This window comes from Thalia democratica, chromosome 6, assembly GCF_965202585.1.
Source record: "Thalia democratica chromosome 6, ktThaDemo2.hap1.1, whole genome shotgun sequence".
Classification (NCBI taxonomy): domain Eukaryota; kingdom Metazoa; phylum Chordata; class Thaliacea; order Salpida; family Salpidae; genus Thalia; species Thalia democratica.
In genome coordinates this window covers 48,322,093-48,343,636 of record NC_139170.1, presented here as the reverse complement: position 1 = coordinate 48,343,636, position 21,544 = coordinate 48,322,093, and the positions used below count along the sequence as shown (strand labels likewise).

Genomic DNA, 21,544 nt, shown 5'->3' with positions numbered 1-21,544 from the left:
ATAGCTTACTATAAATAGAATATCTTATTTGTAACCAACTAGATCGTATCTACTTTTAACTAGTTGTTTTGAGATATTCTTAATAAAACGTTTTATACAACTTTTAATATTAACTATCGTACTTACTTAACTTAGTTTACGAAGATTCTAATATTTGCTTAATATATAATATTAAATTAGACTAGAAAGTAAATCCTTAATTTAATCTTAATGATTTCAACGTATACTTCGCTACAGTTTTATAGAGAAACGAAATACGATACACTAATTAGATTAATATTACACTTAATTAATTACTTTTTACTGTTAATACTAAAAGTGTAGATTCGGCACATTAAATTTATTTTACAATGTTTAACAACAAGCGATAAAAAATAACACTCACACGCATGCAAGTCAGAGCTCGATGGTTTGTTTGCAAGGCAACTTTTATTAAATGTATTAGCGTTTGTTTAGTCCTCACCTATTCTTACTGAAGTCAGAGCCAAGCTAGGACTTGAGGCGTATGAAACGTCTAAAAGTCCGCTTTGGTTGAACTACAATATTTCTACTAGAGAAACGGTTGTTATAAAAACAACCAGCTGGAAATCAATACAGGTCCAAAAAGGTCAAAGTGCTCACTATTTAAAAAGATATACTATAGGAAATTATAAAAATGTAAAGAAAACATCAACAAAAGCCTAAGCCTGGACTCTCATTAGTGTGAGACAAGCACAAGTTAATATTTGATACTCGGACCATTAGACCACGAGCTGGAAGGCTGAGGTTTGTAGATTGACGATATTTTTGATAAAACCAAGACCTCTGATGATTTCAGCGGTATGAACTGTGTTATAAAACAATTAAAATCCGTAATAAAGTTCCGACGGGAATTAGTTTGAAATGTATCTTATAAGACTTTGGTAATTATTCATTATACTATAATTAAACATGTTTTAATTCTAAACAAATTAGCTAAACTATCCTATATTACAAAAAATACTAATTCTAACAACATATGATAGAATCGTTTTATTGTGTACAAAAACATTTAAAAAAATTGTCTAAAACTCACGGGAAAAAGTTCACTAGAAACTAGAAATAAAAGAACTAAAAAAAAATACTAAAACGAATGTGATTGCAAAACACTGTCGATTAAAATCTCAATTATCTTTTTTATTATTAAATGGCAGACTGCTCGTAAGTAAGTATTGATTGGGCAGATTAAATAAATTAAAATAATTCACAGCAGTAATATAAAGTGGTAGAAAAAATTGTAACATGGTTAAGGATAAAAAAAACATATCATTGAAATAAGCAAAAAAGCAATAAGTAACTATTACAAATAAAGCTTTAAAAAAACAAATAAAAAAGTTTGATGGACTAAAAAAAGTATTAAGTGGTTTAAAAAGCGATAAAAATTTATTATAATGAAAGTTGTAAATATGTATACGTATGCATGCAGTTACGTATTTATTAAACATATCACCATAGTTTTTAGTTAAGAAGATATGATATTAATAAAATAAAATAAGCTTAAGCTTAATTACATAACTGCTTATTGATGTACTTATTATTTGTTGCTTTTTTTTATTTATTTTTTTTTTTTTATAAGAAAAAATTTAAATTCCAAATTCTTCGAGTAAGAACTACATGATTTTAATAATCTAAATATATTTTTTATAAAACAAAAAAAAACTGAACTTTTTAGTCAGAAAAACATGATTTTAAAAACAGAAAATTTTTCCGTTTTGTTTTTTTCACATGACCTCACAAAGCGGCTTCTTCATGTTTTTCATTTCAATTTGCGGCGACTCGTCGTTGCTTGATGACGTCATAGAGGATGAAGAATTGTCCTCTGTGACGTCAACTATCTCCTCCCCGTCGGTTTGCGTCTTAGCGAACCCGACAAACACCTGTTACGTCATAATTGATTTTTTATCAAAGAGAAAGTAAATCTTTCAAAAGTAAAGATAACAATTAGCAGGTATACTATAAATTATATTAGTTAAATATTGTTACGTCATACTAAATTATAGTATTCTTTAACAGAGAAAATTAGTAGGTAACTTAAAATGTAGATTTTGAAGTGAGAAAGATTAATTTTTTTTTCTTTACTTAAGTTCAGTTGAAAACTTAAACAAGAATGAAATTTATCCGTAGTAAAACAAAATTCTACTTTTTGTATTTTATTGTTAGGATTTGACTAAAGAGATAGTTGTAGTAAGTTGTAATTTTAAGTTTTAAAATTAACAAAATACAAATAAATAATACGTTTAAGCTTTAAAATTTGTAATTATAACATTTAGTTATTCTTTCGTGTCTTACCTCGTCTAAAGTAGTTTGACTGATTGAATATTCTTCTATTGCCAGTTTGTTTTTATTCTTTTCAATCAAATCAAACAGACCAGCTAACTTCATACCCTCCAATGGAATTTGATACTGAAAAAGTCATTTAACTCTGAAAATTAAAAGTTTACAAATTAGATGCAGCTAATACTAGTATTTGGTCACCAGGCTGAGTTTGGACTTCAAAATATTCAAACTTGATAAAACTTATACGTGTAACAAAATTTACTTCATTTTTTTTCAGCTGTAAATTAAGCTAAAACATAGTTTTAAAAACCTAATTTCTACAAAACAAAAAACCAAACTTAAAAGTTTTTTGAAATTTAATAAATACTTAAGGTACATAAAATAAATGATAGTAAAATAAACAAACAATGATCATATTTGAGTGAATTTCTTTCACATAAGCCTGTGGAAGGCATTTTGATACAAACTGTTTTATTTCCTTCAAACTACCGATTTCACTTCTAACTTTTATCGAAAACGTGTAGCCCTTTCCATACCTTTGTGTTTAACAGTAATTAATTATTGAAATTTACAAAAAAAAAATGTTTTTCAAATTATTAAAATAATTAAAAACTTTGTAAAAATTACGAAAACACAATAAAAACTTGAAAATGTCTTGAAAGCTAAATGTAAGCTTAAGCTTTTAGTTATTCTAACTTTTCAAATATAAAAAACTATTTAGTTATACTAAAAATTAATCTAAATTTAAAATATTTTATATCAAAAAAACCATCTAGCTTATCATAGCTTGAATATTTTATTCTAATTGTAACAGATTTCATTCAACTAAAACTTTACTTTTACTATTTAGAAATCTACTAATTAAACTTATTTTCAAAGAAAAATTTCTACGGTTTCAATATGTAAATGTAAGTTTATATATATATATATATATATATATATATATATAAGACGAACTTGTTCTTCAAGTGCTGTGTAGTTCCTATACACCTAAACCTTCCATTCACCATAATTGCCAACCTGTAAATTGAATATATTTAATCGCAGTACATATAATATTCTCAACCTTTTAATATATTAACCTTGTAATTAGTAATAACTTTACATAACAATTGCCGACCTTTTAATAACTAATTAACTATCAATTTATTATATGTATATATATATATATATTAAAGGTTTTATAAAAAGTTTTATAAAATCTACAATTTATACAGCTGTTTCATACATGAAATATAAAGTTTCATGTACTCCTCATTAAGTTACAGTTTATTATAATAGTAAACAGAAATTTAGATTTTGAAATTTTTTATGATAATTGTGACGTAGTAACAATTATCATAGAAAAATAGATAGATATAAAAAAATAGATAGAAGTTGTAGATATTAGTTGTATATATAATTAATTATCAATTTATTATATATATATATATATATTATTCACAAACCTTCCGCACAACGCCTCGCATTCCTCCATGGAGTGTGACGTCATAACGACGCACTGACCACCCTTCACGGCTTCACCAATGCGTGACCACAAAAACCTCCTTGACAGGGGATCCATGCCAGCCGTCGGTTCGTCCTACCAAGAAATTATTGTGTTGCTGATCTTTTAATTATTTTATTTTTGTTTTTATAATTGTTCGGTGCTTTGACGTTTGAAATTTGTACGAACTTGATTGCATTTTTCTTTGTTAAATTAGCACAACACTGTATGTAAATAAACTATGAAGCTTTTAATTAGGGTACTCCTTATTGAAAAAAATGTTTATTCTTTAATGTTCAGTGTAAAGTTTGAACGCGATTTTTTTTACACAAACACTAAACTAGTTCAAGTTTAACAAAAGAAAATAATAATTTAAAGAGTATTAGTTAAAAGTAATAAATAAAACAAACAAGGAAGACAATAGAAGGTTTGCCGATGAACGCGATGGCAGCGGACAATTTTCTCTTGTTACCCCCGCTGTACGTTCCCGCCTGCTTGTCCTTGTAGTGGGCCAACCCGAAGTTCTGGGTCGCCCAATCGCACACTCTCTCTACCTCCTCCGGCGGAACCCCCCTCAACCGAGCGTACAACTGCATGTGCTCGTAACCTGAAAAAAAATACATAAATTTAAAACAAAAGTAATAAAAAAGTGGTAGAACCCGCATGATTTAATGCGGCTACCGATTAACTTAAAATTTAACTAAAAACAAAATTCATTAAAAAAGATTAACTTGCTTCTTTAAAATATTAAACAACTATTTCAACTTATTTTGTATATATAAACTTATTTTTAATAATGTATAACAAAAATTATATACTCTTCAAAAAGTAAAAATTTCATTTAAAACACTTTAAAAAAGTTTTATATGTTTTTGATTAAAAAACGAAAACTCTCACCGGTGAGCATGTGACTCAACGCTTCGAACTGGGGGCAGTAACCGATGTTCTTCATTACGTCGTCCAACTGTGACGTCACACTGTGTCCGCACACATAACTGTCGCCGGCAGAGGGGGTGGTGTCCCCGGTGAGCATCTGGAAAGTGGTGGTCTTGCCGGCGCCGTTCACACCGAGTAGTCCGAAGCATTCACCCTTCGGCACACCTACTGTCATGCTGTTGGGGAGAAATTTTTTTGTTTTAATTTTAATACAAAAAAATTAAATTTAAACTTAAGTGTAGTGTTGTTTAAGAAATAAAATAGAATAGTTATTTAAATATTGCACAAATTAAAAGATTATACAAAAAAAATAAATGAAATACTTCTAGACAAAAAAGAAAATTTTAAATTTTCACATACTTAAATATTACAAAATAATAAAAAACTTATAAAACACCAAACCTGTCGACGGCAACCAGCGGTTCCTTGCTTCCTCTCTTGGTGTAAATCTTCGTCAGTTTTTTTATTTGCAGCACTTCGTCGCCATCTTGTGACGCCATCACTCTCCTCTTCTCATTGATGACGTCGTCATCCTCCAAACTTCCCGCCAAAATTTCCCTCTCCGAAGTTTGTTTGGCGAAATTTCCCCCAAATCGATCGTTGCGTGGAAGGAAGAATCTGAAAAAGTTGATATTATTTTTGGACAAAATTTATATTTTAGATGTCTTATTGTTAATTAAATTAAGAAATTAAAATAAAATTGAGCTAAATCACTTTTATAAAATGAAAAGATTAAAAAAAAAGTAATTTTAGCAGACAGCAAATAAAAAGAGATAGCTTAAAATAAATGAATATGCTAACAATTTGAAAATATGTTAGTACATTTTTACCTTGTGTAGAAATTAATTGGAAATTCTTGCTAAACAAACCAAACACTTAAAGTAAAGAAGAAAACAAAACACGTTATTGTTTGAGTCAAAGTTAAATTTCAAACCAAAGTAGTAGTAATTACCAAGTAGTTTTTCAAAAAATACCCGTACTGAAAGAATTAGGCCAGTACAAAAGGTAAAATTTTAAATACAATATAATATTTTATAACGGCTATTATAACAACATAATAAATAAGTTTTTCAAAGTACCTGTATTGGAATAGCAATGCCAGTATAAAAAAGAAAACTCCTTCTACAGCGAGTGCTAACAAATTTCTTCCGACTAAATCAATTGAAAACGGGTCTTTAAACTTATCGATACCTGCGTTAATATTAATTGTTTTATAAAAACAATAAACTTTAGAATAAACTTTTTTAGCAAAAAATTTATTTAAACTTATGATCATTTTCAAACTTAAAAACTTAAACTTGTCGATACCTGTCTTAATTTATAATAACCTAAAAACGTTTAAAAAACGTTTCTTTTATAAAATAAATTTATCCAAATTTTTTCTTAAGCTTTTGAAGCCTGTAAATTCACATTTTAACAACAAAAATTATTCTTTGAAAAATTTTAAACTTAAAAAAATAACTTATATCTAGGAAAATTATTAATCTTTATTTTATTCAGCAATTAAACCGTATAATTAAAAACGAACCGAATTGAGCATAGGCATCAGCATAAGCTTGATTCAATGCCATGTCAATCAGACCTCTGCCCAGGCAGTATTGTGGGAATACTAGGAAGGCCTTCTTCAAATAAGTGTTCACATATTCCAAATGCTCATTGTCCAAAGCCTGTGTTTGTTACAATATTAATTTATTATTTTATTCGAAGGAGCTTAATTAATTGTTTCGTACACATACATAACTATATAAAAACATGCTAGGGTATCTAAAAATTGTTGTGAAATAGTACTTCAGAAAATTCCACACTTTTGCACTATTTGTAACTTAGAATGTTACAAATCATGATTATTTAAAAGTGCTTATATTAATTTAAATTTAAAAATATTATCATACTTTAATACAGCTCTAAAACAAAAACAACTTTAACATGAGTGGAAACTTAGTAAGATCTAAATAACTTTAGTTGTTTAATAACAAACACTTAAAACAAACCTCTAATACAAATGTGGCAATACTGGTATTGATTCCAATGAACAGATTTGCGCAAGTTAGAACAACATACGCTGTGCTTGGTACCTATATTATATATATATACAATTTTTACAAGTTTTTACATACACTATAGTAATGTAATACTAAAGATAACTTTTTCTTAATGAAAGGTTTTCATGCTGCACTTTTAACATGAGCACTTAAATATTTAAGATTTTTATAGAGCTTATATTAAAAAAACGATTAAGATACTTTATACATTTTTTTATTCTCGTTTAATTTCAATTAAAAGATGAACGAAAAAAAACAGATTCTAAAATTTAAATTTAGTTACTTCCAATAAATTAACTAAAAACGAATACCGAAATAGAAGACAGCATAATGTACAATTAATATAAATAATAACTTTAAAAAAATTTAGAATATATAAAAATATTAAAAACTTACATCGAAATAAAATGCTGCAGGGTACATCATGGGGGTTATGGCAAACCCGTATAACAACAGCAAGCAAATAAGCACTGGTAGATTGTCACTAGACACGTATGCGTCGGTTTGAAAGCACAAGAATATGAGCACTGTTATGAACGCTGGGACTGTGTAGTTTAGCTGTGAAAATTTGTAAAATATTTATTTGTGTAAAAAGTAAAACAATATAAATAATTATTTATGTAAGCAAACATAAATGAACAAATATATAAGCACTGTTATAAACGCTGGGACTGTGTAGTTTAGCTGTAAAAATTAATAAATAATTATATATGTGTAAAAAGTAAAACAATATAAATAATTATCAATGTAAGTAAACATAAATGAACAAATAAATAAACACTGTTATAAACGTTTGGACTGTGTAGTTTAGCTGTAAAAATTAATAAATAATTATATATGTGTAAAAAGTAAAACAATATAAATAATTATCTATGTAAGTAAACATAAATGAACAAATAAATAAACACTGTTATAAACTCTGGGACTGTGTAGTTTATCTGTAAAAATTTGTAAAATATTTATAAAGATAAAATGTTATAAGGGGTAAAATAATATAAGCAATAAAAAAGCTTATTATGGAACTGTTATGAAAGTTAGTTTTGTGTAGTTTAAATGTTAACATTTTCAATAATTAGTATGTTTCAACAAATACATCAAAGTTGTTACAAAGGTACTGTGTAATCAACTTATATTTTTATACTTCAATAAGTAACGAAATACAGACTATTAATATTACGTGAAACTTTAAGTTTTTCTAATAATACAGAGAGCTGTTATAGAGGCCATCTATTAACTCGAGTAGTTTTACATAAAATCATTATCTACCGTACTACCTATGATACTCAGAAATATATTTTTCCATTTTAACGTGTTAGGAAATTTAACATTTTTTTTTTAAACACAATCGCTTTAATAAAGTAAGAACTTAGGACCTTCCCAAGTTTACAGTAAAATGGAAATAAGTCTGAAAAACACTACCAAAACATCAAAGTCACTGAATCCCATAGGAAAATTTTATTAGTGAAAGTCGGAGTCTACTGTCAATTTTTTATATACAAAGACTACCTGTGCTTTCCTTAGTTGAAAAATTATAACCCTGATTCATACTCTGATCATCAAAGTTGTAGTTAACTGAAATAAAACTGACCATATCCCACAGGAAGGTTGCAACCCAGTAACTCGCGGGATTCACTCCGCTTATGAACTGAAGATGTTTTGCTTTCGAGACTCTTTCCTCGATGAGGAAGAGCACAAACGAAGCTGGCACGAAGGAAAGGGCGAACACTATTGAGATGGCCACTAGGGTGTTGGTAATTGACTGCGTGCTGTTGAAAATATTTGATTTCAAAAAAAAGAAGATCTGGTTTCGTAGCAAACTTTTAAACATAGCAAACTGTTTTAAAAGTTAAAACTCTTTATGCATAATTTTAGACAAAAATTAACTCGCATTTATTACCAAACGGTCTTAATTATAGCAAGTGTTACACATCTACTCAAACAGCTTTAACATAAAAATATTTAAACATTGTCAATATACTAACAGCGCAGCGAGGTCAACGTTCGCTTCGGTCAAATTCAACGGATGGTTTATGACGACGATTCCGTAATTTTCACCGCTAGTTGGCACTATTGCCCGCAAGGCGGCGTTGGAGAGCACGTTGAGCCAAGTCGGCATCACGTGATAACCACTGTTGTCGAACCATACCTTGCAAATATTAAAAAAAATAAAACATACTTATACAAATTTGTAACTAATAATTTCGATTTGGTAACCACTGTTGTCGAACCATACCTTGCAAATATTTAAAAAATCAAAACATACTTCTACAAATTCGTAACTAATAATTTCGATTTGGTAACCACTGTTGTCGAACCATTACTTGGTAAAACGTCAAATTTAAACCGTTAACAAATACAAATGAATATTAATTTGTGGATGTTTGTAACTTGTGTTTGTTTAATATACTCGACAGGTAAGAAAATAAGTTTTTGTGATTTAAATTAAAAATATGCTGAGCAAGTTTGAAAAATAATAATTTCCTCAATTCTTTAACATCAACAGTTTAAAAAAGGGAAAAATAATAAGTTTGCTACTATTATCTGTTATGCTTGTAGGTGTTTAATTACTCCAACTGGAAATGTTTCTGGAGAACTAGAAAAAACAACAACCGTTTTTCAAAATACTTTAATTAATTTTTTTAATCATAATAAGCTCTTCTATAATCGAATGTCCGCAGTTATTAAAAATTCGAAAAGTAAACTACATTTATGTTATTTCAGAATACAAACAAATTCTCACTTTGGAGTTTTCAGTCTTGATGAAATCGTCGTACTGAGTGATCAAGCTTCCAGTGTAAGTTTCATTCAAAACACCTTCAACCATCTTTATAACATCTTGCAATTGGGATTTGTTCAACATCGGATGGTAGGTTTCACCCAATGATATTCCCCCGTATCTTTCCTGGATAAACCTGAAAACAGATGTTATTATCAACATGATATTGTATCAGGTATACAAGTCCATTTTTTAATATTTATGTGAATAAAACTATATATGTACAAAAGTAAATTTTATCGTAGAAACAACTGGTGCTTATAAAAAACTCTACAACTATAAAAAAATCTAAAGCTATAAAAAATTATACATAAACAAAATAACCATGTAAGTAACAAATCGGTTAAAGTGTTAACCAATGAAATAAAAGAATTAAATCATCTACTGTTTTAACAGATAAAAGAACTAACTGATCCAGGTGTTTTAACTAACCTAATGAAAGAAATAAATGAGTAAAATTTTAACCAATCAAACAACAGAACTAACTGGTCAACTGTTTTAACGAGCCAATCGGAAGCGTTTCTGGTGGTCATGTTGTAGATGGTGTCCGAAGTCCAACCAACTTGTTTGCTCGTCGGCGAACCATTGGTACCATTAACGCATTCTGTTTTAAGTTTAAATTTTTAAAAGTACGTTTTTTGAAAGAAAAACTGTTACATGTTTTGTTGCTTGTTTAACTAGTAAACACTTTTAAATAAATTTAGTTAAAAAATATATATACGTATTAAAAAAGATACTTTGCGTTTTTTGATAAATTAATGTGTCTAAAAAATAGATATATTGTTAAAATCAAAACGTAGTTTGAACCTTAAGGAAACTAGTATCTTAAGGAAACTTAACTAATTCAAGTTTGAAACTTTATACTTTCTTTTTCCAGGTTAACTATATTTTAACTTTTTCACCAAACAAAGCCAGCAACTCACCGGCCAGCAAAATGTTAGCCTGGTCCGAACACAGGCACACAGAGGTGTCCCGGTCCCCGTCCAGCTTGGACAGTCCCTTCACGCTCGCGTCCAAGTTCCAGTCCATCAGGGACGAGTCCACGGAGGGGCAGGTAACCGGGTCCTTGTTGTAGTTGGTCGGGTCGTAGTCGGGGACGCACCGGTTGCCAAGGCCCGGTTTCGAGGTGATGGCGTCGGTCATGCGTGACGTGAACACGCTTGTTGGGTCGTCGTTGCTATGGAAATAGATATTATTAGTTTTTTATTTTTTTGTGTACTTAAAACTAATATTCTAACATACAAACTATAAAGCTATATAAAACTACTGCATAATTAGCTTTTCATATAATTTATATGTTTTTAAATAAAGCAATTTCATGGAAAACTGTTTGTCTTTAAAAAAATTGAACTTTTATGACAAACGATAGGATAAAACGGTAAGGATAAAACGGATATTAATAATAGAAAACAACAGATACAACTTTTAAATACCTGAAAAAAGAGTTGGTGTCGCCGTACATCCAGGGTTGAAGTTCTAACGGTTTCTGATCAGCCACATCCGGGACTATCAGAGTGAACACGAGAGAGAGGGCGACAAAAACCGCGGGAACAACTATTTGAGAGATTATTCCTTTCCGGTTGCGCCTGAGTGAGTTTTGCTTTTAGTTGTTAGTGTTTTTATAACAATTGTAATTGCAAAATAGTTGAAATTAAGTTTAGGTTTATCTTACTCACACTTTTACTGCTTAGAAATAAGAAATTTTTTTAGTAAAACTTAAATAAGTAAAGTTAAGAAACTACCAAATAAAACTTAAAGGCTACAACAGAAAAACGTAATTTGAAGGAAGACAATAAACATTTGATAATATAATGCAATTTATCTAGTATATGTTGATCGAAATTTAAATGATTGTGACATAAGACAATTGGTTAAATAAAAAACAATAAAAATTATTACCTAGCATACTGGAATCTCTTGGTAAGTAAGGCTTTGAACTGCTGGTATAGAAGTTGTTTTCCCGCCAACATGTAACTTCCCGCGCTTTTCGACGAATCGAAAGCGGCGTGCATGCCTTGATGTATATCATCATCAAGCGGTAAACCATTTTCTTTCGCAAATACAGGGTTGGTCACTCCTACAAATTGAAAATATGTTTTCAGTGAAGTGAATAGAAGCTTGTTATGAAAATTTACAAAAAATACATAAAAATTGCAGTACGTTATGTAAAATACTTATCAAGCTTTTATAATTTAAAAAAATTTAAAAGCAAACAAACAAAACAAGCTAATTAAAAGCACATATATTAATTTGTACAACTTAGAAAACTAGTTTTTATTGAGTAAAGTCTGAAAATTAGCTTTTTTATTTTAGTTTTTTTAAAGCTTTTCGCTACTATACTTAATATAAATTCATAATCAATACTAATTTTAAATATTTCTTATATTATGATATTAATTACTTAACTTTTCTTTCAAACATAAATTTAAATAGATAATCGTGTTTTGATACAATGGTTGTAATTACAAAAATGATTAGAAAGCTAAAATATTTTTCGTTATATTTTTTTTAAACTATACTAATAAAACATTATAACTTTTATATATAGCATGCAATTTAGTGAAACTTAGCAAACTTTAAGGTTTAAAACTATTTATGTAAATTTTGTTATTACGACAAAACACACAAACCATCTCTTATTAGAGGACTCTCTTCCAAAACTTGCTCTGTAAAAACACAAACATGCAATGTTATAATTAACTTGTAATTGATTGCATTTTTTATTACAGCTTTAATTTAAGCAAAAATTAAAAAAAAATTTATTGCATTTAAATTAATTACAGCAAAATTTATATCTCGAAATTAAAACAGTTTTCTAAATGTAATTAAGCATTAAAGTTTTTTTTTTAGTTTTGCTTCAAAATTGTATAAAACACTGCCATTCCGTTTAAACAAATTTAATTTGACTTCTTCAATATATTTTTTCATAAAAACAATTAACATTTGCAACTAATTATAAAAAAAATACGCTCATTTGAACTAACTACGCCACAATGTTTTAGTTATGACGTCACAAAACCTGAAGAAGTAGACGCGGAATCGGACTGAGACGAGCTGATGTTCGATGTTGATCCGACTCGGCGCTTCTTCCTGTTGATGGTGGGGAGGCAGCTGCAACCTGAATGGAAACAAATTAAAACTACAAAATTGTTAAAATTAGTGACTAGAGTTTCAACAGTTGTTTGTGAAGAGCAACTGTAACCTGTGCATGCACAAAGCAAGATTCAGTAAGTAACTAAAATGACAAATTCATGTTTGTTTCTACTTATTTCAATACCATAGTCACTTTTTAACTACAAGCCAATGATTTGTCGTTTACTATTACACCATTTTACTATTACGTCACACACCATTAAAGTTCTGAAGTACAATAAAGCTTTACTTGCCGTAAAAAAAAGTTGTATTAATTAAAAAACTTGCACTAGGTTTTATTTTAATGAGTGATTGTATATATACTTTATTTAATTATGTTTTTTAGAAGCATTTTACTTTACTTTGTATCTTACTTAACAAAAATACTTAAAAGTGGTGTTAAACAGTAAAGGTTTATGTTTTTGTTGCTAAGCCATATTTTTTTATATCAATTAAAAACATTTAATTACTAACAGCCGCTAGATTTAACATCATTGTCCTCCTCTTGGGGATTTTCCGCCACGTTGAGGAATATTTCCTCCAAGCTCGTGTCTGTGACTCCGTATCCGATGCCAAGATCGTCCAATTTAGACAACAGTGAGGAAAACCTGAATGAAATTATTTAATTGATGGTAAATCAGCTTGTAACTATTCAAAAAGAAACATTTAGTTAAATTCAGATTCCAAGTTGTTGAATTTCGACAATAGAAGTTATGATAAACAACTGTTTTGTTTGATGCAAGTTTTTGCATGTTAATCAACTTGCAGCTGATTATAAAATTTTTTAGTCAATATGTACCTAAATAAGTCAACTCTATAAAAACTGCGTATTCTAACAGATAAAGTTAAAAGTTTAGTAAGAAACTAGAAACAACAACTAAAAACTTTTAAATATAGAATATGACCTTCGTTTTTTAAATAAAATTGCTAAAATTAGTTTTAGAAAAACTTGTAATAGATAAAGCATTTTTTAATCTTTAGGTAAAAAGCATTGTATATATAGTAAAAGTCTATCAAGAAATGTTTCTATTACGCTCATCTAATAAATTGCCACAGCTTTGTTTCAATTAAGCCAAAGCATATTACACAAAGTTATAACAAATGATTTTTCTTTATGCAGGACTCTTATTCATGACTTATTTAGGTACATATATTTATTCTTTCAAAAATTTACTTTGCAAACTAAGTTTCGGTCAAAGACCTCGTCAGTGCTTAAATAAATCTTATTCAAATAGAATTCTATTTGAATAAGATTTATTTAAGCACTGACGAGGTCTTTGACCGAAACTTAGTTTGCAAAATAAATTTTTGAAAGAATAAATATATTACTTCTCCTCCAGCAGTTGAGATCTCTCTATTTGTTTTCTTAAAACCAAAACATATAATACTTATTTAGGTACATAAAACAACTAAAAAACTTCAAAAACCAAATTCAAGTTGAAAGTATTAACAAATTAAATCTACTTAAATCTAAATAACTTAAATATACTAATTAAATATACTTACTCTAAAATCCTTCTGCCAATCGAAGCACTTTTCAGGGTTGACAAAGGTTTTATAAAATTGTTTTCAGGTTTCGAAATTTATTTCAGGCTTTTTAAAAAACAAGTTTTTTGGGGCACTTTTAGTGTAAAATAAAATTTTAGGTAACCAACTGTTTTAAACAGAATAGAAGCATTAAAAGATAGTATTAAGCTAGTTAAAATATGTTTTTAAATGAAAAAAATTGAAGATAATTCTATTTTATATGAAAGATTTTTGTATCGAATCGAAATTTCATTTCTTAGATTTACAAATTCTTAAAACTCTAGGTTTTCCAAACTTTTTAGTGATTTTTATTCGAAAATACAGGTTTTTCTCAAAATTTCAAGTCTTTTGGCAACCCTGACTTTTTGTCTAATGTTTTTAAGACATTGTAAAAATGAAAAATTTAAAGATAAAAAAAGTACAAAGCATACTTTTCTCCGATTGATTTGTATGGAAGGATGAATGTGAGCTCTCTTTGGGTTTCCTCGTGAAATTTGGCGACTGGAACTACAGATTGCACGAGTTGCATCAACCCTCCTTCTAATTCTGTTATCAATTACATTTTTATAAACTTTTTTTTTTCAATATTACAGGTTGTACGAGCTTGATCAGTCCTCCAGAGTATTTCCTGCTTGTTTTTTTTTTTATTGAATGAGACAAATCACTTTTTTTTTTCGATAAAGATATTTTATTTATAAGAATTTTATAAAGTTATTTACCTTTTAATTTATTATAAAAAAGATTACAATTTATATTTTCCCAAAATAACCTCATAAACACTGTTACTTTTTCTTTGTTCTGTAACTGGTTTCGTTGTTAAATAACAGAAAAATTCCAGGTGAACTCTTCATACATGCTTACAGACAAATTTAAGAAATGGTTATATAAAAGTTATGTATACTAACCATCTGAAACTTTTTCTTTCTCTTCCACCATCTTACTCGCAACCGACAACTTTTTATTGTTTTTCACCAGTGTGATGTAATAACCGACTCCGTAACAACTTTTCAGAAACAATGGCGAGCCGCAACATTTCAGTTTTCCCTATTATAATAAGTATAATAAATTTAAACTGTTTTCATAATTAAATAATAAAATACTTCAGGTGTTTGAAAAACATTTTTTCATCTAAGTAATCAAATACTGTTTATAAACGGTTATAAAATATTAAAGATATAAAGAAAACAGTTTATAACATTTTACAGTAGTTGTGTTTTAATAGCCCTAGAAAGAAGTTTTCAGAAAGACACCTAAAACACTTTAACTTTATTGATTTACAGTGTTTCTCAGTCTGTTATTAATTATGTGTTAATAGAAAGTTTGAGAATGATTAGATAAACTTAATGATTTTATATACTTGTAAAATAGCAGCAATTAAAACACTAAAAACTTTAATTAAGTGTGATATATTTATTAATTCAAATCTTCAAATTTTATTAACGAAACAATGTTTCACTCGTTTGAACTAAATCAAACGAGATCATCAGTTAAATCTTAATCAAATACATTAATACGTTAATATATTAATGATTTCACTGAACTAATATGAAATAATAGCAGTTTTTTCTCTCTACAAACTAATTAAATACACTAATAAATTTATTTACTTGTGAAATAATAGCAATTCTGTCACCCAACAAATCAGCTTCGTCCATATGATGCGTACTAAGGACAATGGTCCGTCCGGGCTTCAATTTCAACAATAAGTCCCATATACCTAAAATAAAAATTAAATAATAATAAATTAAAAAAAAATACTAATACACTAAGTCCAGTCTTCAATTTCGACAATAAGTTATATAAACCTATTCCATACATAAAATAGTGCATAACTTACACATAATACATACAAACACTATATTTTTTCATTATATTTTAAACATAAAAGTTCCCATAAGCCTAACACTATAGATATCAAATTTACATCAGTACATATAAATACTATGCACACTTCTAAAGTTTGAATTTATATTACAAGTTCCATTACACGCACAAAATCTTACAAACAATTCATCTACCGTAAAACATTAAATAACAAACTAATTAAATAAAACGTATATCTCACCCCTCCTAGCGTAAGGGTCCACACCGGCGGTAGGTTCGTCCAAAATCACGCATTTAGACCCTCCTACGAAAGCGACCGCTACTGATAACTTCCTCTTCATACCACCTAGTGGTTAGAAAATTGAGATGTTAAATTAAGTAAATAAATCATACTATTGTTAATTTTATGGTAGATAACTTATAATTAAGTTAGTATGTATGACTGCTACTAATAACTTTCTCTTCATACCTTCTTGTGGATAAAACATTTGTTATACTCAAAAATATTAGGAACATACAAAAATTATTTAGGATTAAATAAAAAATCTAAACGAGAGTAGATGATAGTTTATATTATAACAAGTATAGATATAATTTTCAAATGAGTCATAATTTAAATTGAAATAAAGGAAACAAAAGAATTTAATTTTGCACTGGTAAACTTCTTTCATCCCTCACAAACGCTTTCAATTTTTTTTCACATTACATGCTCAATCAATTAAAACAAACCGGATAAGTTTCTGGACATCTCGTTTCGCTTATCCGGCAACCCGACGTCCTCGATCATCTGTTCGATCTCTCGCTTATCCGCGTCCTTATATTTGTCACGTGACTTGCCGTTGGCTGCTTTCAACCCCGCGTACAATTGCATGTGCTCCAGTACTGTGAGGCTGATAAAAACAAAAATATTATACAATTGCATGTGCTGCAAAACTTGAACAAATTTAATATCAAAAATATATAAAATACTGATAAAGTTGTATGTGTTATAATACTTTAAGGCTGAAAAAAAATGCAAATAAATGTGGGTGGTTTATAATAAGTTGGTGTGTCTTAAAACGATAGAACACTTTAGTATTAGTAGAACTAAAAGTAACTATGCATACATTGTACTTGCAAAACTTAAAAGGCAATGGTAAAAGGTATGGTAAACATTTGTTTAGGTTTGAAAGTCAATAAATGTTAAGATTTTAATATCAACTTGACCAACTCTCTGAACAACACACTATGCCTGACGGTAGTATTCTAATTTGTTTCCTATGCTAATTGGAAATAAAAAAATATCAAAAAAACTCTAAATAGAAAATTATGTTGTGGGCAAAACCCAAGTTTGTTTTTTACGTTAATTAAAAATGAATTTCAATAAAATAAAACCAACTCTCCGAAAAGCACGTTATGCTGGGGGCAGAACCCCAATTTGTTCCTAATTCCGTCCATGTTGGTCCTGATGTCGTCCCCGTAAACTCTCGCGCCCCCCTTAGTGGCGGGAAACAGTCCGGTAAGAATGGACATTGTGGTCGTCTTGCCGGCCCCGTTGTGGCCCAGGAAAGAGGTGATCTGTCCCTCGTAGAACTTCACTGACAAATTGTCCAACGCCTGCTTGCCGTTGCTGTGTGGATCAATTATAAGAAATAAATTAGATTTTATTGTTGCAGATTATCAAAAATAATAAAATGTGTAATTTTTATCGTAAACTGCAACTAACTGATTTAATGTCATAAAAACTAAATGTTGAATTATTCAAAACGATCAACACAAAGAACCAAATTACTTCTTTGCTTGGGTTGAAATTTTGTGATATTTAATGTTTTTAATTTTATCATTTCTATTAACTTATCATAAATTTATTTTTTTAACGTTTTAAGTTATACAAAACTTTACCAATTAAAAAAAACACAAATGAACGAAACTCTGTACTAATAAACAATGTTAATTTTAAAACAAACTGTAATATCTAACCCGTAAGTTTTGCTCAACTTGTCAATACTGACACCCAGCGGATAGCCTTTCGGCTCCTCCTCAACTTTTATCTTGTCATCCTCCAAACTCTCCTCCAGATCGTCGAAATGGTGATCCTGATCTTCTGATGTTTCTCCCATCCAGTACGACTTCTGCACGAAGAAGTACCAGGGTCGCGGGACTCCGAACTCACCCGGGAACACGTTTTCGACGTACCTGCGAAAATATCACAGTAAAATTTTACCTGCGAAAATATTAAAGTAAAATTTGACCCTAGAAAAGTGTGTTTGTCTGCTAGTGAAGGTACTGTGGGTTTCAGAAACTTATGAAGTACATAACAATTATTAGTAATAAAACTAGTATGTTCGCACACAGTTTAACATAAACGAACATATCAATCACTAGTGTGTGACTGAGGTTTAATAAATAGGTTTGAAAATTATGTTAAATTAAGTAAAATCAGAAAAAAAAATAATGACGTCATACTTAACACATTAAGACGAGGTATACCGCTCACCGTATATATAACACAACATTAATTTGTATGTTATGGCTTAACACAAACCACATTGTACAATTATTTGATTGAGTATCAAACAACTAGATCCATCTACCAACCATAAACTCACTTAAACATCAATTATGACATCACAACTCACCACATGAGGATCAGATAGATAGCTCCATCCGCCAGCATCATCACCCAGCTGATGAGGAACGTCATCTCGTCCTCGGGGTCGGGACTGGACGCCCAATTGTCGAACTGGATACCGGTCCCACCCTGCTCGTACTTAGACACGTACCCCGCCCCGTAACCGAACGCCACCGATGACAACAGGCACTGTGACGTAATAATAGACTAAATTTGTTTCATACTCACTTTAAATGCAACATGTTACTTATTTTTATTAGACACGTCATTGTGAGTTGAGGCAGTTTAAATGAATAAATGAAATTATAACAGGGTATACTAAGAAATTTAGCATGGAACTTTATTTAGAAATATTTATTTCTTCAAAAGTTTAAATGAACTTTTATATAATTTTATTTTTTTATTTTTTGAATAAATTTAATATTTTCATTATTTAAAAATTAAGAAAATAAAGTCTCATTATTGATATTTTATACTGTTTTTTATTTTAAGTAAATGAAAGAGTTTTTTTCTCTTATACCTATTACTATATTTAAGTAAATCTTTGTTGAATAACTAACAGCAGTGATTTTTTCAGGTTGCGTCATAATACTGTTGAACGTGAACACCAAATTGTATGGAAGGTACAAAACAAAATATATTATTCCTGCACAGGCTGCTGCCAAATTTGCTCTGAAATAATAAAATGAGATCAAATTATAATTAATAACTATGAAAAAATAAGAGGTAATTACTGAGGGTAGTTTGATAAAATCAGTAAACTATTTTAGTTTTGTTTAAAAGTTTAAATGATTGGTTAGCCAATAGCCTATTAAAATCAAAACAAAAATAATAAGACTCTCTTCATCACACAATTTATATAAAATAAACTTAGAGAAGAAGCAAGATATGAGGAAACATTGAGCAATGGTGGCAAACGCGAATGCTGACAACCACAAAATCAGTATGAAGACGTTTGAATTCGGTGTTACTCCGCCACACTGTAAATTGTATAAAACTTTATTTAATTTTGTTAATATTTGAGCAAGTTTATTCACTTATATAATTGATTTATTTAATTTATTAGCATGAAGAAATTTGGATTTAGAGTCAGCTAACAAGCAGTGAGAATAATTATACATTAGTATTTACAAAATCTAATATATAAAAATGTATTATTAATATAAACCACCAATAAAAAATAACAAGAATTGCAAAATAATAAAATAAAACTGAGTTAAGAAGTAATTTTGTTTATAAATAAGTATCAAAACTAAATAGCGCTGAACTTTTGGATAAAGGCTTCTTTTGTTCAGTTTATTAAATCTAATTATTAATATAAAAATAAAGTCTGTTTAACTATAACAGCATTTTAAAGATGGTTAAAAGTTTAGTTATTTTTATCACTTACTGGTTGACATTGTTTAAAAATTCTAACAAATATAAATTTGCATATGTAATATAATCAAGTTTTTTTGAATTTATACTTTAAGTTACTTGTTATAAGTTTTAATTTTCTTGATGAATGCTGACAAAATTATACTCTAATATTTAAAAATGTAGAAAAATCAGTTCATCAATAATAAAATTGTCAAATGATTAATACCACATGTATATTCCGCAGTACATAAGTGATGTTGTTATAATAAATTTTATCAAAATGGTGCAGTTTTTTATAATAATTAAACAAATTTAAGTAAACTTATTAGAAAGTAACTTTTTTTTTTATTATTGATTATTCAACACATGATATTAAAGGATATGTGGTATGTTTTACCACACTTGAATTTGTACTAGTTTGTTTTTATTCAAATAAAAAAAATTGAAAAAAAATACTAGAAAAATTGCTGTTTCAAAACAATCTTTAAAACGAAAGTCATATTAGCAAAACCAAAAGTAAATTACTTTTTTATTTTTTGTATATAAATAACTTTGTTTATTTGTTTTTTTAGCTACTTGATACCGTGCTATTTTCTTATGATTTTATTTTAACTATTCTAAAATAAAGATGATTAAACTGTGTAAATATATACTAAACACACATTAAAGTTCATACTTACTGGAAAATAAAACCAAACAAATAGAAACATATGATACTAAGTACGTTAAAAGGAAGCTTATACGTCAAACTAATATTTGTTTCATACAATACCTTACAATATACAGGTTTGTTCCCAATAATATTCGAAAAACAGTTCTTTTACTCAACTTTAAAAAGTTATCTATTTCCTTTTAAGCGTTTTGATAGAAAACTAAACTTTATTCCGCACATTGTATAAAAAAGAATTGACAAATTTCAAAACATTGTAAAGTAGTGATCAACATTTCACATTGCTATATTATAGTTAACACATATGAACAAATGCAAACTTAATTTAATCAAGTGAGACTGTTAGTAAACTTAGTATAACTAAATTTGTTTTGTTTAAATACATAATTGAGAATTTTTAAGTTAATACTAACAACTAATTAACTTAGTTTTCATGAATTTTTAAAACTGCGGTTTATAAAAATTCAATTTGCCAAATTAGATTATAAATTTATTATAAATAAATCTTTAATACAACAAAATCTACTGATGATATAAAAAGACTCTTACTTTAAATACAACAATTAAAAAACTAACAAACAAATAATTGTACTTTCAGTATAATCGCAAGTAATATAGAAGGTGTAAACAATACTTACTTTTAATATAATAATCAGTAACATAGAAGGTATGTATATTACTTACTTTAAGTATAATCACCAATAATATAGATGATATAAACATAAGTGTGAAAGCATTTATGAACCAAGCGACCCAATGTACACTGTTTGATAAGCCCATCATTTTCATTACCTTTAAAAAAATCAGTTTTTAAAATTTAACATTTACATAAGTTTAAAAAAGAAACTTATATTTCATTGTATATTATACAAAATATTAGCTTTTA

At 28.4% G+C, this 21,544-nt stretch overlaps 1 protein-coding gene across 2 annotated transcripts in view; it reads right to left on the bottom strand.

The window, feature by feature from the left end:
- Positions 1-1,567: 1,567 nt before the first annotated feature.
- LOC145839512 (phospholipid-transporting ATPase ABCA1-like) overlaps positions 1,568-21,544 on the bottom strand; it is a 30,761-nt gene continuing 10,784 nt past the window's right edge. The window contains exons 14-46 of one of the 2 annotated variants that reach the window (XM_082947108.1): positions 21,343-21,450; positions 19,500-19,609; positions 19,190-19,301; positions 18,637-18,818; positions 17,978-18,193; positions 17,397-17,627; positions 16,748-16,908; positions 16,260-16,364; positions 15,802-15,911; positions 15,100-15,238; positions 14,626-14,740; positions 13,142-13,275; positions 12,555-12,653; positions 12,166-12,201; positions 11,435-11,612; positions 10,969-11,121; positions 10,459-10,712; positions 10,022-10,139; positions 9,500-9,671; positions 8,742-8,905; positions 8,348-8,525; positions 7,156-7,317; positions 6,709-6,792; positions 6,246-6,384; positions 5,797-5,908; positions 5,120-5,335; positions 4,679-4,893; positions 4,192-4,388; positions 3,744-3,877; positions 3,253-3,315; positions 2,702-2,831; positions 2,308-2,421; positions 1,568-1,895 (exon numbers count right to left, since the gene is read on the bottom strand). In XM_082947108.1, the coding sequence (XP_082803234.1) occupies positions 1,740-1,895; positions 2,308-2,421; positions 2,702-2,831; positions 3,253-3,315; positions 3,744-3,877; positions 4,192-4,388; positions 4,679-4,893; positions 5,120-5,335; positions 5,797-5,908; positions 6,246-6,384; positions 6,709-6,792; positions 7,156-7,317; positions 8,348-8,525; positions 8,742-8,905; positions 9,500-9,671; positions 10,022-10,139; positions 10,459-10,712; positions 10,969-11,121; positions 11,435-11,612; positions 12,166-12,201; positions 12,555-12,653; positions 13,142-13,275; positions 14,626-14,740; positions 15,100-15,238; positions 15,802-15,911; positions 16,260-16,364; positions 16,748-16,908; positions 17,397-17,627; positions 17,978-18,193; positions 18,637-18,818; positions 19,190-19,301; positions 19,500-19,609; positions 21,343-21,450 (4,797 nt within the window). In that variant the 3' untranslated portion in view covers positions 1,568-1,739. The remainder of the gene's footprint in view (positions 1,896-2,307; positions 2,422-2,701; positions 2,832-3,252; positions 3,316-3,743; positions 3,878-4,191; positions 4,389-4,678; positions 4,894-5,119; positions 5,336-5,796; positions 5,909-6,245; positions 6,385-6,708; positions 6,793-7,155; positions 7,318-8,347; positions 8,526-8,741; positions 8,906-9,499; positions 9,672-10,021; positions 10,140-10,458; positions 10,713-10,968; positions 11,122-11,434; positions 11,613-12,165; positions 12,202-12,554; positions 12,654-13,141; positions 13,276-14,625; positions 14,741-15,099; positions 15,239-15,801; positions 15,912-16,259; positions 16,365-16,747; positions 16,909-17,396; positions 17,628-17,977; positions 18,194-18,636; positions 18,819-19,189; positions 19,302-19,499; positions 19,610-21,342; positions 21,451-21,544) is intronic. The other variant, XM_082947109.1, reaches the window with a different exon arrangement.